This window comes from Urocitellus parryii, chromosome 7, assembly GCF_045843805.1.
Source record: "Urocitellus parryii isolate mUroPar1 chromosome 7, mUroPar1.hap1, whole genome shotgun sequence".
NCBI classification, from domain to species: domain Eukaryota; kingdom Metazoa; phylum Chordata; class Mammalia; order Rodentia; family Sciuridae; genus Urocitellus; species Urocitellus parryii.
Genome location: NC_135537.1, coordinates 181712690 through 181729937, shown reverse-complemented (window position 1 = coordinate 181729937; position 17248 = coordinate 181712690). Strand labels below are relative to the sequence as shown.

The window sequence follows — 17248 nt, the reverse complement described above, 5'->3', positions numbered from 1 at the left end:
GACTTGACTCCCAGTGACCACAAGAGGAGGCCACTGCTCACCGTCCCTGTGCCCTCTGTGCTGGACCAGGAGTGCTTCAGGCCTCGCCACTGCTCCCCCTGGCTCCGGGAGCCACCGCTACCTGGTTTCCCATCAGGCTGCCCCATCCCTGGCTGCGCGGCTGCAGGGACCAGCCTTTGCGTCTTCAGCGTGGCCTAGTGCCGGAATGAAACCCTACCTACCGTAGCTCTCTGCTCTGAGCTTCCTCGGGACCCGACCTCGGTAGACCCCACCATCCCCATGTTTTTGAGTCTCCACCCCTGATTACTGAACGATTATCAGTTTTAGGGTTTGCCCGATTTTTAAAAAGAAATTTATGGGTCTTCCTTTAAAAAACAAACAAACCAGGAACCCCTCCACGGTGCCCACACAAGTTTGGCTCTGATGGCTGTCCCGCGGGTCATTTTAAAAAACACGTAGTTGGAAGGACTGGACACCCACCCGGGCACGGGGAGGGGAGGGGACGCACACGTGGCGCAGGGCGCCTTACACTTTTTGCGCTCCTGGTTGGCGGCCTCGTTGGTCTTGTTGTAGAGCGCGCGCACCTCGCGCAGCTCCTCCTCCTGCTGCCTCCTCTCGCAGGCTGCCACCGAGTGGCGGTCATGGCTCTTCTCCAGCTGCATCTGCAGGCGGGCCAGGTGCTGCTGGACTCCATAGAGACTGACGCCCAGCTCCTGCCGCTGGGCGTGGCTTTGCTTGGTGGCCACTTCCTGCGCCGCAGAGAGAAACAGGGTCACGGGATGCCGGCGCCCGGCCTGGGTGGGAGACGGGACCCATACGCACCAGCTCTTGGAGTTCCAGCCTCAACTTGTCTATCTGTCGGGTAAGGTAGCTCTTCAGGGCAGCCTGGAACCTGACCATCAGAGGCTAGACAATGGAAAAGCGTGTGCCAGTGACTGCAGGGCCTAGTCCAGGGACACCCACCTCCCTCCTGTGCACAGAGATGGCCGTGCACCCCACTTCCTGCCCGGCGTCCTACTGGATGAGCACTGCAGAACCGAATGGCAAAAGGGTAGTGAGCTGTGGTGGCCTTCCTAGTGTTCCTTGGGGTGGGTGGTGGTATGACCAGTGGCCGGGGTGCCAGCCTCAGAGGTATGGGCAAAGAACTTCCCAGTGCACCCCGCTCCTTCCTCCGGCTGCCTGGAGCATCACAACTTTCTAAATGGGTTACAAAAATCAAAATTCCCTTTTTTTTTCTGCCAGGGGCTGGGACAAGGAACTACAAGCTGATTGGGGCACTCAGGGCAGTGACTCTCGGCCGAGTGATTCTGCCCCCAGCACAGCCTTTCAGCACAGTCTGAGACATTTTGGGGTGTCACAAGGAAGGGGGTGCTCCTGGCATGGGAGGGTGGAGGCCAGGGGCCTGTTCAGCACCTGCATGTCCAGGGTGGCCACCCCCAAGTGGTCTGCCCCACGTGTTAGGGTTGGGCTGAAAGGTGCACTCATCTAAAAGAAAAGCGCTCCTTGCCAAGTGGGCCCAAAGTGCAGCTGACCGTTCGGGAGCAGGTGAGACCGACACAGCGCAGGGGGTCCCAGGCCTACGCCGTGCCCCCGTGGAGAGTGGGAGCAAAGCCCAGGAGCATTTCTTACGTGCTCAGGGTCCAGAACCACCAGCTGGGATGCCTCTTCTTCAGCCTCTTCACTCTCGTCAGACTCGATTCTGTCCTCCAGGGCCTCTTCCTCCGAGGTCAGTTGTTGGATCCGGTCCAGGAAGGCTGTCAGGGGTTCCTCCCGCGGGCGGGCCTGGGGCTCCTCTGTGGGAGGAAGCAGGATGTTGCTGGAAAGGGGTCTAATCCTCGTATTCTGGGGGAGGCAGCCACAAAGCTGCCCCACCATGGGTCACGATGAAAAAGAGAAGGGAAAGCCACCCCACCAAGGCTCGGGGTTCAGAGGTGGTTCACCGTCCCTGCTCCTAGAAGCCCCGGTGTCCCGAGTGACCAGAAGCGGGTGTTGCTGGGAACAGCTGGCAAGATTGAAAAAGCAGGGAGATGATGGAGGAGGCTCTGGGAGCAGCGTCTTCCTCTGGTGGGGGAGAGGCCTGCTCTGCTTTTTACGAGGTTAGACATGTGCAGTTCTTGGTTGTTTGTGCACAGTGTGAGGGCTCGTGGGCAGGTGCTCCCTGGGGAGTAAGCACCTTGCCATCCGGCCCCCATGCCCACACAGGGCTGCCACAGCCAGGTGAAGACGCGGGCCCTCCTGGCAGGCCTTTGCCAGGCAGCACAACGCCGGGGTCAGGGCTGCTGTGCCGGGGCTCCTACCCGGGGACCAGGAGGCAGGGACTGGGGTGGGGTCTCTCAGGCTCTGCATGAAGACCCCATCCTGCCGCTGACTTGGATAAATCACTGACTGGCTCCTGGGGTGCTTGGGGCCTGGTTCCTACTCTCGGGGCTCGAGTAAGGACTGAGCAGAACAGAGGAACGCTGGTGCGCGCCCGTCTGACGGGGAGGACTTCCTGTGGTCACCAGCGTAGGAAACACGGAGGCCCCAGGCGCTGCCCCACCTGGCTCCTGCGTGCCCCGGGGGAGCTCCTCTGCGATGTCATCCAGGCTCAGTCGGACACGGTGTCCGGTCCCCACGGGAAAGGCCTTCTGCGGGGCGTCTTTCTGTGCTTCCGTCTGTGGCAAGAACAGGCAAAACAGATCAGCGAGGGCTGGTGTGACTGGGATACGGTCTGAGTCTCCACAAGGGCTCCGTGAGCAGAGGCGTGTCCCTGGATGTGGCTACTGTGATGGGACCGGCCTGGTCCTTGCATCACTGGGGGTGCCCTGAGGAGGTTCTCATGGGACCCTTTGAGTGGTTCTCGTGGATTGGCCCCTCCATTCCCTCTGCTTACACCTGCACGCCTTCCCACCACCGCTATCCATGCCAAGGGTGGCCTGCCCACAGAGCCTGTGCTGCGCTGTGTGGACTTTCAGCCTCTAAAACTCTGAGCTAAATAAACCTCTTCTTATTCACAAGGAGCCTGGGTCAGGCATTTCATTATAGTGACGAAAAGCTGATTAATACAAGGACTCAGTCACAACAGGGAGGTTATTTGATTTTGGTCCATTACGTTGTTCAAATGCAACATAGTTGTGAAAGCAGTAGAAAATTGGACACGAAGGTTATTTGGCTTTTGCAAATGGCCAAGATAGAAAACACCCAGCCCTTGCCTTAGGGATTCTGGGGAAGGTCTTTGTTGGTCCGGACCTACAGCTGAGTTAAGTACCTGCACAAGGGTGTGTGGACACGGCGGATTCTTCACTCTGAATGCCCATCTGCCTGTGGGGGGGACCCCTGTCCTGAGCGTGCTGGAAAGTCTCCACAGCCATCAAGGGCTTCTTTCTTCTCTCAAATCACTCATCTTTATAAGAATTTTATAATGAAATATCTTCCCTTGACACAAACACCTGGTTCTGCTTTGGCTTTTATTATCTGTTTCCCTGGTGCTGGGGCTGTTCTGGCTTTTAAAGGGCAATTATCATTATGGACATCATCACTGCTGCCGCTGAATGGTGAATACTGGCCGTGGCTCACAGTGATCCCGCGAATCCGCTCCCCCTCGCCCTCCCCACGACCCACAGGGAGAACAGCCTGAGGCAGCTGAAGTGCTCACCCAAGTCTGTGCAGAGGCCGGGAGTCCCAGCTGTCAGCCTGTGCCCTCCTGGCCGTCCCTCTCCTGCCGCTCCCCCCTCCTCCTCTCCCCTCCTTCTTTCTGTTTCCTGCAGTGCTAGGGAGGGACCCAGGGCCTCACTCGGCCAGGCGGGCGCTCTAACACCGAGCTGCACCCCAGCCCTAGGAACTGTCCCAGCAGCATCCAGAGCCACAGTGACATTATGGAGGTGCAGTGGCCGGAGCCTATCTCCAGAGTGTCCAGAATGGGCTCCTCCTAATGAGAAGCCAGTGACGTCCACACACACGGTTGGACCCCACAGGGTCCACTCATCATCCGATTTTCTCCCAAGAGGGAGCCAGCAGGAGCGAGGGGAGTGGGGCTCTCTCTGGGCTTGTCTCTGACCTTCTGGGTGATCGTATTTGGACACTGCATCCCCGTGAATTTTCCGGAAACTGGGCCCAAGGGTGCAAATAGGGTCTACAGTGCAAGGAGTGATGCGTAGATCACCACAGAGGCCCACGCTCACTGACGTCCAGCTCCTAAAGGCGGCTTCGTCACGCATTTGTCACTTGTCATCATTAAGCTTAATTGGGGCTCATCAAATATTGAATGCTGCGATTCTCCAGGGTGACTGAATCTCAGGTTTCACGGGATGGGGGAAGGGGGGGATGGCGGCTTCCCTGGGAGCAAGAGCTGCTGTCTGCAGGGAGGCTGGCCTGGCCCAGGCGAGGAGGCCTCCACCTGTACTATGGGGGGACGGTGGCTCCTGTAGGGCTGCTGTCAGGACAGGTGACATCAGGGCACAGCACAGAGTCCGAGTGCTGCGCTCCCCCCCCCTCCTCTCCCCTTCCAGAACAACCCAGCCCTAAGGCCAGGCAAGAGGCTGCGGGCTGGGGCTGAGGCCTCCAGCTCAGAACCAGCACAAGTGGTGAGGCCGGCCTTCCTCCTAGGGCAGGTTTCAGAGCTCAAGGGTGGTGGGGAGGCCAGGGGAGGGGCAAGGAGACGCAGTGGAGTGGGAGATGGTCATACAGGGGGTGTCCAAGACACTGGTAAGTCCACTAAGGGGCCTGGGGGTGAGGCTCCCAATCAGTATCATCTACTAGATTAAAAACCTAAAAGTGGAAAAAGGGGCGGCGTGTAGCTAGTGGCAGAGGCCTTAGCAGGCGTGAGGCCCTGGGTTCCATCCCCAGTACTGCAAATAAATAAATAAATAAATAGACAAATAAGTAAACAAAAGGTAAGAAAGACAAACACCACCCAATCTTCTCCATAGACACACAAAGAATGTGAGACAATCCAACACTTATGACAGACAAAGCAAAACACCCCAACACCCTACAAACTAGGGATAAAGGGACCTGCCCCCAACCTGTACGTCCGGAAGCTTTGTGTCCTGTGACCAAAATACCAGACAAGAACAGCTCAGAGAGGTGCTGGGTCGTGGCTCAGCTGTAGAGCGCTCACCTAGCACGTGGGAGGTCCTGGGTTCCATCCTCAGCCCCACATACAAATAAAAATAAGTAAAATAAAGGTGTTGTGTCCAACTACAACTAAAAAAGAACAACTCAGAGGAGGCAAAGTTTAATCGGGCTCATGGTTTCAATGGTCTCAGTCCATGGTCAGCCAACTCCATGGCCCTGAGCCCAAAGCAGAACATCATGGCACAAGGGAATGGTGGTGGGAGAGATCTGTGAGCTCCTGGCCATCAGGAAGCAGAGAGCGAGAGAGACAGACAGACAGACAAGACAGAGAGCACATCTCCGTGACCCACCTTCTCCAGCTACACCGCACCTGCCAACAGGACCACCTAGTCAGTCCATTCAAATTAGGATAAACTGATTAGGTTACAGCTCTTACAGTCTAATCATTGCACCTCTGAATGTCTCTGCGTTCACAGAAGCATTTTGGAGACACCCCACATCCAAACTATAGCAACAACCTGATAAAAAGCATCTACAAAAAACCCAGTGAAAAACTGAAAGATTTCCACAGGCAATCAGGAACAAGACAAGGATGTCCCCTCTCACCCCAGATAATCAGCATTGTGCTGGCAGGTCTAGCCAATGCAATCAGGCAAGAAAAGGAAATAAAAGGTGTCCACATTGAAAAGGAAGACAGTAACTGCCTTTATTCTCAGAAGATGGGATCATCTCTGGGGGAAAAAAAGAAAAAAGAACTTATGGATTCTCCTAACAAGGGAGTTGAGCAACCTTGCAGAATGTAAGGATAATAAAGAAAAATCAATTGTATTTCTGTAAACCAGCAACAAATCATTGTAATCCCTTTACAATAGAGTTAAAAAAATAAGAAACATTTAGGGACAACTCTGGCAAAAGGTGTGCAACACCTGTATACAATACCCAAGAGAAATAAGTCCTAAATAAATGGTAGTAATCTGTTGTGATTTTTTTCTCATTCTAAATACACATTCATTTTCATATTGTAATAAAAAGTACCTTCTCATGAGGTACTTTAATAAATGCAAAGATTAAAGACTGACTCCACAGTGGGGAAGCCTGGCACTTTTCTTTTTTTTTTTTTAATATTTATTTCTTAGTTTTCGGCAGACACAACATCTTTGTTGGTATGTGGTGCTGAGGATCGAACCCGGGCCGCACGCATGCCAGGCGAGCGCGCTACCGCTTGAGCCACATCCCCAGCCCCATGCCTGGCACTTTTCATTCAAGTGGTTAAAATGAACATGGTCAGTTAGGGTGTTGGACCAGGCCTTGCCTGGTTGTTGCAGTGGAGAGCAGGGCACCAACTCTGTGGTGACCCTGCCAGAGATGGTCACCCCAACCTCCTCATGGGAAAACCCAGGCAAATCCCAGTGGGGATATTGTACAAGGAAACTGTCCTTGGTCTTCACAAGGTCAAGGTCATCAATGGACAGAGAGAGAAGACTAAAGGGATGTGAGAGTCAAGGCCACGAGTGATTCCGAACAGGACCTCCCTGCTAGAAAAGTCGTTACTGGGGCGTCAGGTGAAATGGGAATGAGGCTGAAACTTATTTGATCATGTAGCCACACAATTTCCAGATTATTATTATCATTGTTTTTACTGCTGGGGAAGGAACTCAGGGCCTTGAGCATATTAGGCCAGCACTACTGTTGAGCTACACCCCTTCTCTCAATTTTCAGATTTCTTTTTTTTTTTTTTTTTTTTTTTTTATATTTTTATTTTTTAGTTTTCGGCAGACACAACATCTTTGTTGGTATGTGGTGCTGAGGATCGAACCCGGACCGCACGCATGCCAGGCGAGCGCGCTACCGCTTGAGCCACATCCCCAGCCCTCAATTTTCAGATTTCAATGGTTATTTGTGGGAAACACATAAAATCATTCAGAGATGATCGTGTGCAGGTCAGCAACTTACTTTTGAATGCCTGAGGAAATAAAATGTGCCTTATATTGTAACATTATTTTTTCCTGTAAGTTGGTAATTGTCTAAAAAAAAAATAGGATGTAACTATTCTCATTATTTTTTTACCTAGAACTGCACTGTCCAATATGTTAGCCCCTAGCAGTAGGTGGCCATTTAAACGTAAATTAACTGGAACTTATTAAAATAAAAAATTGAGTTTCTCTTTCTCGCCAGCCAGATCTCCAATGCTCTTGAAATGAGCACATGAGCCCTGTGACTCCTGGCCACCATCCTGGCTCATGTGGCTCTGGATGTCCCGATGTGGAGGGTGGCTATGAAGGTCAACCACCGTGGGTGTGGGAGCACTGAAGTCCAGGATCTCTTGGAATAGGCTAGTAGATTCCGAGGCTTAATTTGCTTCAGAATCCTAACAGGGGTTGCAGTTTGGGTTGTAGTGTGTCTTTAAGCTGTTTACCTAGGGTGATGAGCCACATGGGCAGTAAGACATTTTCACAAAATAGAACCCAGGGCTACTCACCAAGCTGTCCTCTGTGGGTTCAGAAGCACCTGGGCCCGTTGGCTCAGAGGGGCCTTCGACTGGCTGCAGACTGGGCTCTCTGGAGATGGCCCCTTTTGATTCGGATGGCTCCACGGCTTCTTGATAGGCATCTTCAACGCCTTCCTGCAGATGTACAGGGCCACTTTCATCTTCTGGCTCTTCCTGAAGGTTGGCATCTGAATGAATGGACTGTGCAGAGCTGATTCGTCTTTCAACCATTGTGACTTCCACATTAGAAAAGGGTACGATTTCCGCAATGGACACGTCTTCCTCCTCGGCGTTATCTTCAATGGCAACTTGTCGTTCCGGGGACTCTTCCTCATCCTCAGCGATGTCCTCCTCATCTGAGCCTTCCCCTCCCACTTCACCTCCGCCTTCAGTGGTGATTTGCTCTTCCGAGGCACCCGCCGCCTCTTGGCTTATCTGGTCATTGTTCTCTAGCGGTGGTGATTCCTATAACGGGATGGCAGGGAAAAAGCAAGGATCAAAGGATAAAGGGTCTTGGGAGGGGCTGTGCTCAGTCGGGAAATGCCTTCACATGCCTCCCATCACTAAGAGGGTCTCAAGCTGGGTCGACCCTCTCCCTTTTGCCTCCATGCTCTCGACTTCATTACAGGAAATGAGTCTTGGAAACTCAGGGCAATCCCAGAGCTGGGATTTAAAATGAAGCGGAAGGAAAACCAGTTTTCCTGTCACGGAACTGAGTGTGTCCCCGTGCCAGGTGAAAGGACCCTTACCCCACTGAGGCCAGCAAGCTCCCCCCTTACCTCCTGGTAAACACAAGCCCAGAACAACTCTTCCCAGAGGGAACTTTACCGCTTGGCCTTCGGTTTCCTGGGTCTCCTCTCCTCCAGAGGCCGATCCGCCTTCCAGGTGAGACCTGGTTTTAGGGAAACAGTCCCACAGTTGGCATGTATCCCCTCCTCAATTCTGTAGGTCAGCTGATTGCCTGGGCTCTCAGCCAGGACTTTGCCCATCATTAGATCACACTTGCTAGGTGTCCCAGGTGCCAAGAGCTCTGAGAATGAGTGGAAACCACAATGACCTAAACATCCAGGGAGCATGAGACAGAGCACTGCAGAAAGGTCACCTTGACGATACTGTGTCTGGGACAAAACTGGGGACAGTAAATACAAAGCACAAAAAATCGCACCAAAAAGGTCAGAAGCCCCAAAGACTCTTTGTCAGCTTCCCAATGGTTTACACAGAACAAGAGCATTATGATTTACATTTAAACTATCATGTTTTTTAAAAATTAAAACCCAATTTTTTTTAAAGCAAATCAATATAGATACTTGTGGACAAACAATGACAACCGCTGTGATTTCCTGTCCTTCCCAAGATAACCACTGGTAATAGGAGGCGATTTAGGACACAATTGTATTCCTTCAGATTTTTTCCTATGCATTTAGCCCGAAACCCCTGCCCCACCCCTTAGAGTATGCTGCATGTATTGTTTTACTTTTAGTCTTCTCCTTCGGCTCAACCTGGACATTGTTCCATCAGTTCATAGAGACCTACCCTTTTTCAAAACAAGAAGCAATACGGAGGTGTCTACGCAAAAAGTCCAGATTCTTTAAAACCGGGTTTGTCCTTTTACATAAAGCATAGCAGAGTGCACCGTTGGCAGCGTGCGTCTTTACCTAACCGCCCCTCTAGGTGCGCTCAGGGCAAGCGCTGGGCCCCAGGCAGAGGTGACATCTGGGGACCGCCTGTCTCCCCTCAGCCTGTGACTGGGAATCCGTCCTTGCAGGAGAGAGGCGAGGGACTGCTAAGGTTCCTGTCACAAGAAGTGTCCCCAGCATCCCAGGACGGGATCCCTACTCCGCAGCCCCGAAAGCCAAGCAGCGCAGTGGTTGCCATGGTTACTGCAGGGCGCGCCGAGTCCGGGGTCTTCAGGCGAGGAAAGCGCTGGGAGTAGGGGAAGAGGGAGGGTAGGGGAGGACAAAGGACTGGAGGTGAGAGGGGAGCGGGGCAGGGGCGGGCGGCCGACGCGGAGGGTCGGTAAAGCCCCGGGAGTGGGGAGAAGGGACAGAGTGGGAGGAAAGGAGCAGGAGAGCCAAGGGGGCGACGCGAGGCCACCCCGGCGTGGACTGCGGACGAGCGCGGCGGGCTGCTCCCTGGCCGGCTGCCCCCTTGGTCCTGCTTACCCTTCAGCCTCGTCGCCCGGCTCCGCCATCTCGTGTTGCTAGGCGACGCCGTCAACATCCGGCGGGGCAGGGACCGCGCGGAGGGGCAGGGACCGCGCGGGGGCTCGGGGCCGAGCCCCGCGCAGGGCGGCGCGGCCCCTGAGCTATCCGTGGGCACGTGGAGCACACCCAAAGTGTGCATTAAAGCATAAATCTGGTCTTCCACCGCTGTGTCCGAGCTTTGCGCCGCCCGGGCTCAGTTTCCTTAGGGTACCGTGCGTCCAGCTGGGCCTCTCTGATGTGCGGGGACCTAACGGCTAGGGGCCCCGAGGGTGGCAGGCTGGGTCGGGGCGCCAGGGGTTGGGGACTCCGCCTTTCCATCTCCCGCGTTGGGGGCTCGGGCGCCCTCTTCCCAGATCCTGAGAGGAGCCCTGGGCGAAGCCAGGATGCCCAGCGCTTCCCGGAGGGTGTCCTGCCTCCTACCCCCGAAAGGCAGAAGGAGCTGGGGGGGGCGAGCGCACTCGGGGAGCGTCCGAGGGACCTCGCCTCTCCGCGAGGCGCGGCGCTCCCTCCAAGGGCAGCGTCCCCGGGACGAGAGCCGGCGGCGAGGGCCAGATCCCGAGGCTGGGGGCGGCAGGAGGGCGGGGGACTGGGGGCGGAGACCCGGGGGCGGTCCGGGAGGGCCTGGGCGGGCCGGGGCGGGCCGGGGGCCGGGCCTCGCCACGCGTCCCCGCCCTACCGCGCCTCACTGGCGGCGGCAGCGAAGGCGGCGGTGGCGGCTCCCGGAGCCGGCGCGGATCCGGCCCCCGCGGCGCGACCCGGGTGAGTACCGCGGCCAGGCCCGAGCCGCGAGGGCGGGGGCAGCTGGGCCCGCTCGGGACGCGGCGGCGCCGCTCGGCGGAGCTGGGGTGGGGCGCGCGGGGGGTGCGGGCCTGCAGCCGGGAGGGGCCGGGGGCCGGCCGCAGCCGGAGGCACGCGGAGCGCCATCGGGAGCGGGGTCCTGGCGGCTGGACCCGGGATCGCGCCAGAGGCACCCCGGGGCCTCCCTCCAAGGCGAGTGGGCTCCCTGGGCTGGCCGCGGGCCTAATTCCGGGCGACTCGGTCCCGGCGGTCTGGAGTCGTGGGCCCGGGAACTTGCGCTCTTTGTCTGGCAGAGCGGGCCGAGGGGAACTCGTGGGGTGCCGGCGCCGGCGACACCGGCCCGAGGTGCCCTCCACTCCAGGCCCGCGCTGTCTTAGCGTTTCGGGCCTGTAGGTCGGGTGGACTGGGCTGTTCAAGATCCACATGTCAGGGTACTCACTTCTTTTTGATCTGGGCTCTTCTGCCTATTCTTTCCTTAAACAAACAAAAAAAAAAAAAAAAAAAGAAAGAAAGAAAGAGAGAGAGAGAGAGAGAGAGAGAGAGAGAGAGAGAGATGAAAAAAAAATTTAGGATTGTTAAAAATAACCTAAGGAACCTTGCCAGAAGGTGGTGAATCTTGAAATCCTGTTATTCCCACACTCGGAAGTTGGTGTCATATGTTGGCCACAGTCTGGTTCAGATTGGTTCAGAAATAGGAGTAGGAAGGACACAGTGGAAGTTAGTCCCTCATTCCTGGTAGAGTTTGTTTTACTGCCTGGGTTGAGGCCCTTGGCCAGGCTGGGCTGACTGGCCAGCTGTTACTGGATCCTAAGGATCTTCCTGCTTTGCATCCTGAAAGGACTTCATGCCTCTTCATCTGGAAGGAAAGGCACTGGTTGTCAGAGTGTGCTTCAGAGACCTGGAGACTGGGGAATTCCATTCCAAATCTGCCACCAACTGATTAAAGAACTTAAAAAAAAATCTGTGTTAGTTTTAGAAATTCCTCATTAGAAACATTAACATTAAAATTGATGGTGAATATTAAACACTTTCAGGAACCATGAAAGCTTTTGCAGATAAAGCCTTGTCAAGGGGCGCCGCACACCGAGTGTTAACTTCGGCGTTCTCCCGTGGCCATCTGCACGGAGGGCCCGTGTTGTCCTGAGTGCTGTTGTCGCATTTTCTGTAGCCCATCTTTTTTTTTTTTTTTTTTTGCATGTTCCATGTTCATGGTGAGCAGAGTCTCGGAATACAGCTAAAGAAAGTTCTTTTTAGTGGAATTGTTTAATCTGCTAGCAATTATTGTGGTCGTGTGGGTGGCTCCTGATTATTATACATGAATTCACTGAACCCACAAAATAAACCCATGAGCCAGGCTGTGGTTTGTCACCATCTTATGTAGGAACACCGAGCCTTGGAGAAGTAACTTCTCCATGTTTGTGGAGTGACCCCCGTACCTCAGTGCAGGATGTTCCGGCTCCAGAAAACCCAGAGCCCCCCCTCCTGCAGCTGGCCTCCCGGTCCACAGGCGCACTTTGCCAAGTGATTCATAAAGAGCAGGGAAGCAAGGCACACGTCATGTCATTGCCAGCTGCTAGTCCCAGTTCACTTTAGTCCGAGAAGAGCCTTCCAGGGTTCGGTGTGAAGGCATTGGAGAAGATAGGCGTGGAGTTTGCAACCTGCCTACAATTGCGTTGGTCCCTCTGCCCCCAGTTTTGGGTAGCCAAGTGCAATGGTTAAGAACATAGCCTCCAATAATTCTGCCATCTGGCCCTCGAGTAATTCTCGTGTCTCAGTTTCCCATTGGTACCATGGTAATAATACCACCTACTTCAAAGGCTTTCAAGGGTTCTGGAGAGCACAGAGTGCCTGACATACAGTAGATGCCTGTTCCCATTTTAGATCATTATCAATGGCCGTCCTTTGGATTTTTTCACATTTAGCTAGACTGTAAAAACATTGTGGTTTTGTTTTTCTGACTTCTTGTCCGTGTGCTTGCTTCATCAAGTGGAAAGTTGATTTGGGGCAGATGTAAGATTCAGCATTTAACTCTGTTTTCAGTCTTGTCTTTGTGACTTGGCTGGGTCTGTGTCCCACAGGCTCTTCTGGGCACCAGGTCGGACCAGGTGACCTGGTAACACAAATCTCCTATAGAATTTTAGGCTGTCCCTTCCTGGTACCTGGATTTATCCACAGGCCGGATTCTATTCTGGTAGGACTAGCTGCTGATTTTCATATAATATTAAGGTGTGGGGGAGGAGAGCCCTTGAATGGGAAGGGTTTGTAGTGAGGGGGTTGGTGTCATTGTTTGTATTATGCCCATGTAGTCGATGAGGCCAGCGCACAAGAAAGAAAATACACGTTTGTACCCTTCTTCCCCAAACGCTGAGGGTCTCTCTCCCTCTTTTTGACTGCACTGGTGTTCTTAGTGCTGTTTATCCCTGGGACACCTGGTCTAAAATCTGTAATAAGTCGGCTGTTGGGAGCCATCTGGTGAGATCTGCTCGGAGTGCATCCTTTTCTGTCTTGGGAACCTACATATTCATCCTCTAAGGATGAGAGAAATCAGGCCACAGGGGGACAGAGCCCCATCTCTGCTCAAGTACCTTCCACCAGACAGACAGTACAAGGAAAGGAACAGGAAGAACCCATATCCACCGTCTGGCCAGCGCAGCCTGTCCTTCTCTGCTGAGTCTTGGACTCTGACTGTATACAGGTGTTTAGAGTTGGTGCACATAAAAAATGACCTGCGTGGACTCTAATAGAGATGTGGCAGTATTATTTCCACGGCCTTTCTGGATTGGCCGTTGGAGAAGGCTCATCTGTGGGTGCCAGCTTGCATGCTTGGTTTATCATGGGCTGGAGAACCCACGCCGAAGGACCTGGGTCAGTGGTCTGATGGGATGTCACCACTCCCTAGTGTTCTGGAAGTGAGGGGACCAGGCCACTTGACAGATGTTGCGGGCCACTCCCACCTGTTCTCTGTTCGAGCAGTGTTGGCTGTGTTTGTGGTGTTGTCTGTGTGGTCTCCCCATTTCGGTTTTGCTTTGTGGTGTGTCTGCTGGTACCTTGGCAAAGACAGTGTGAGCCTTTAGGAGCCAGTGTCCTGGGTGCAGTGTGGATGCAGCCAACCCCGCCGGATTCATTGGTCTCCTGCCTGCATTTGTACCCTTCTTACCTTTTGGGTTTGGTCTTTCCTTGGCCCCAGCCCCTCCCTGGCCTGATGGCCTGGGCTCTTTGGGGGCATGGGATGCTTGTGTTTGCAGTCAAGGGGCACCAAGGCAGATGGTCTGTCCCGGAGGCCCGGCTTTGGGATTTTCCAGGGAGTGGCGGTACTTGGCGTGACAGTTGGACGGTTGGAGGAGCACAGCTTCCCCACCTCCTTTGGTTGGCTGTCATGCCACCTACGTCCTTTCCTCTGTGGCCAGTGGCTCCAGGAGCCTGTACCTGCACCCCAGTTCCTTCCCTCTGAGGTCAGCCGCCACCTGCTCTCGCTCCTCTCGGGGGGCTTCTGAGGCCGCGGCCTCTCCCACGTGAGCCCCGACGGTGGGCTGTGTGTGCACAAACAGGGTTCTCTCTGCACCAACCCCTGCCTGAGCCCATGCCACCGGGAGGACAAGTCGTGTCCACTTCCAGGGGCTCACGGGAGTGATGGGACTGGAGGGGGCCAGATTCCCAAACTGCGCTGCCCCGACCCGGGTGCCGACTCAGCTGCCTGCAGCACTGATAGGGTCTTTCCCTTCATGCTGTGCTCCCCGAAGACGGTGGTCCGTGGGGGACGGACAGCCCCGGGCGGGGCCGCTGAGGCCTGTCCCAGGTGTGTCGGGCAGTTTCACAGAGGAAAACGACCCTCATCTGTGCGCGTCTGGCTGTGGGATGAGACAGCGAGCGCCTCTTCCTGCTCTTTGTTACTTGGACTTGGAGGGCAAAGCAGATGAACTGGTTTTTGGGTCCATGGCAGGTGACCTGAGCTCAGGGCATTTGGCTTTGGAGCGGTGTGACAGTGACAAGGCCAGGGGAGCATTCAGCCGTGGGCTTCATCTCACGACTCGTTCCTGGAAGGGTCCTGTGGCTCCTGCTCCTGGCCTGGCCCCACCCCTGGTGCCCCTGGGAGCAGTGGCCACCCTGCGCAGGGGCGGCCAGCTCCATGCAGTGCCAGGACCGGATCTGTCCTGCCAACTGCCACATCCTGCAGCTGACCTGCTGGCCCAGAGGAGGGCGGGGCAGGTGGCTGGTTACGCCACGCTCCTACTGGACGCAGGCTGCCCTGATACTTGGTCTCCCTCACAGCTTCCGGACGAGGCTGTGGTGCCTTTGCTCTTACCCCGCTTCCTGTTCTCACACCAGGACAGGACTCCAGGACTGTTGGCGGAGGAAGCTCATAGGGCAGCCCTGGCTGCAAGCACGCAGCCCGCTGGCCCTTCAGGCTTCCCTGGAGGGGACACCAGGGCCATGGCCCTCCTCCTATTGCCTCAGGGGCAGCAGCCCTGCAGGGCCGTCAGATGGCCAGTGCGTGGGTGGGGGCCAGGGTTCCCCGCGAGTTAGAAAGCAGCCCAAGAGTGGACTCCAAAGATCTGTGCCCTGGTGCAGGAACCTGGGACTGTGAGGTGGTGGCAGATGAGGGTTAGGGTTGCAGATTAATCAAGGTGGCTGACCTGGAGGTGGGAGATGAGTCTGGGTTACCTGGGCAGAATCTCAGCATCTTTAAAAGTGGAAGAGGGAGGACAGAGAGTCCCTGTCAGAGCGCCGAGATGTGAGAAAGACTCCAGCGGCCATTGCTGGCTTTAAAGGGGCTAAGACAAGGCAGCTTTGGGAGGCGGAGAGTGAGCAGCTGGCCCCCTGGGGCCTCCAGGAGGCCACAGCTCTGACAGAATCTTGATTTTGGCCCAGGGAGAGCCATCCCAGACTTCTGACCTCAGGACTGTAGAATAGAACATGTTTTAAGCTGCTAGATTTGTGCTGATTTGTTACAGCAGCTGTTGGAAGCTAATACACTCAGAATGGATTGCTTTCTGAGGGAAGCCAGAGGCAGCCTCTTGTGTTCTTTCTTCATCCGGGTTTTGCTCATTTCTGGTTTTCTGGTGAAGATGTGTGATGCGGCTCCCTTTCCTAGGGCATGCATCACCCAGTCCCGGGCCATGCCTTTTGGATAAAAATTGTCTTAAGTTTCCCCTATAAGTACTGCTGGAGGAACCCTCCAGTACCTCACAAGAAGTCTCAGTGGCCAGGTGGCTCCTATGGGACAAAGGGAACACAAGTGGGTACCAGCAGGCCTGCTGCTGTCTCTGGCAGTGCAAGGGGCAGTCTGCACCCTTCCAGCCCTGCTCTGAGTCTCTTCCCTCGCCGTCCTCCTCCATCCCTGTCCCCACGTCCCACCTCCCTGGAACTTTTGCGGCTTCTTGCATTTCTCCCTGCAGGCTGCCCCTGCTCCAGCCACCTCTGCCCTCTTGAGGCTGACTTCCGCTTCCTTCCTGCCCAGTGACTTTCCTGTTGAGCCGCGTGGCGGGATCCGTGGTCTTTGGGGTGTTCTGAGTTTCAGAGTCGCAGGTTAATGGGAAGGAGTGAGTCTGGAGGGCGTTTTGGTTTCCAGCCTGAGTGTCTCTGTTGTGGGGAGCAGGTTGTTCTTTGCTTTCCAGTTACACAGTATCCTGTCTGCAGAAATCTGCCCTACCTCGTGGTCACGTGGTCAGCGCAGGATCGAGCATGGGTGGTAACACGCTCAGTCCGAAGCTGAAAGTAGCCTCACGTTTTACCTTAGCTCCCGTTGAAGTCGTGGGTTGTCACTTTCTCCTGTGCACCCCAGCCAAGGCACAGTCTGGGTCTTGGCGTCACTCCATCTCTGTGTTCTTTGTGCCAGCTGCCAAGTTGGCATTGCCCTCCTGTGCACCAACCAAAACAGGGCTCTGGGAACCTCCCCAGGGTGGCGTTCCAGCCGGAGCGCCACAGGAGGACTGGGGAGGCGTCTCGCAGGCTGGGCTTAGGATGGACAGCCGGCAATATGGACGGGGATGTGACCGTGCAGAGAAACACATGTCTCAGGAGCGGTTGGGGTTCCTCCCTGCTGGCACCCCTGTCCCTGCTCCTCGCTGTCCGCCTCACTGCTCAGGATTGTAACGGTGGGGTCACAAGGGGCTCTGGGGGACTCGGCTGCTCTTTGGAGTCAGCTGACAGGCCCCTGCCGGAGATTGGGAAGCCCGGGTCTGTTCAGGCCGTCTGCCCACGGTGGGCTGGGGGCTCTGCTGCTGGTGTTGCGGCCTTGTGTGAGAGTCAGTTGCAGTCGGCTGGCCTGGAAGGGGCCCGGCGCTCCTCTTGACCCTCTGGTGCTGGGCCCTTTCTGAGCTGGCTTCATTGCCTACGAGGAAGAGTCACCTTTGCTCCCTTTCATTCAAGGTCATGTGCAAGTGGAGTCAGGACATTTGGAGGCTGTCACATCACACCACTCTGGACCTGGCAGCCAGGCTCAGGGCCCAGAGTGGCGTGTATGAGCCCTGGTCCTCTTGCCCACCCCCAGTGCCTGCCCAGTCCCTGACACCGTGCTCAGCTCCACCGCGTCTGCCTCTGTGGATGTCAGGGTCCTCCTCTCAACGATTTTTTTTTTTTGTTAGACTTTGTTACCCTCCCCAGGAGATGGCGTGTGTGTGCGCTACTTACACACCTGTGCATTTAAATTAAAGACTTTGCTTTTTGAGGAGAGTCTTAGGCTCACAGCAGAAGTGAGCAGAAG

The 17248-nt window shown here is 55.3% G+C and overlaps 2 protein-coding genes across 4 annotated transcripts in view; one reads left to right on the top strand and one right to left on the bottom strand.

The window, feature by feature from the left end:
• The window catches only part of Ccdc40 (coiled-coil domain 40 molecular ruler complex subunit), a 36424-nt gene extending 26690 nt beyond the window's left edge, over nt 1-9734 (bottom strand). Inside the window, exons 1-7 of the mRNA XM_026408439.2 lie at nt 9706-9734; nt 8372-8435; nt 7535-8008; nt 2540-2654; nt 1630-1793; nt 823-906; nt 530-749 (exon numbers count right to left, since the gene is read on the bottom strand). Of these exons, the coding sequence (XP_026264224.2) occupies nt 530-749; nt 823-906; nt 1630-1793; nt 2540-2654; nt 7535-8008; nt 8372-8435; nt 9706-9734 (1150 nt within the window). The remainder of the gene's footprint in view (nt 1-529; nt 750-822; nt 907-1629; nt 1794-2539; nt 2655-7534; nt 8009-8371; nt 8436-9705) is intronic.
• A 704-nt stretch (nt 9735-10438) lies between these two features.
• The window catches only part of Tbc1d16 (TBC1 domain family member 16), an 82434-nt gene continuing 75624 nt past the window's right edge, over nt 10439-17248 (top strand). For all 3 annotated transcript variants that reach the window (XM_026408395.2, XM_026408397.2, XM_026408394.2), the window contains exon 1: nt 10439-10506. The gene's annotated coding sequence lies outside the window, so the exon portion shown is untranslated. The remainder of the gene's footprint in view (nt 10507-17248) is intronic.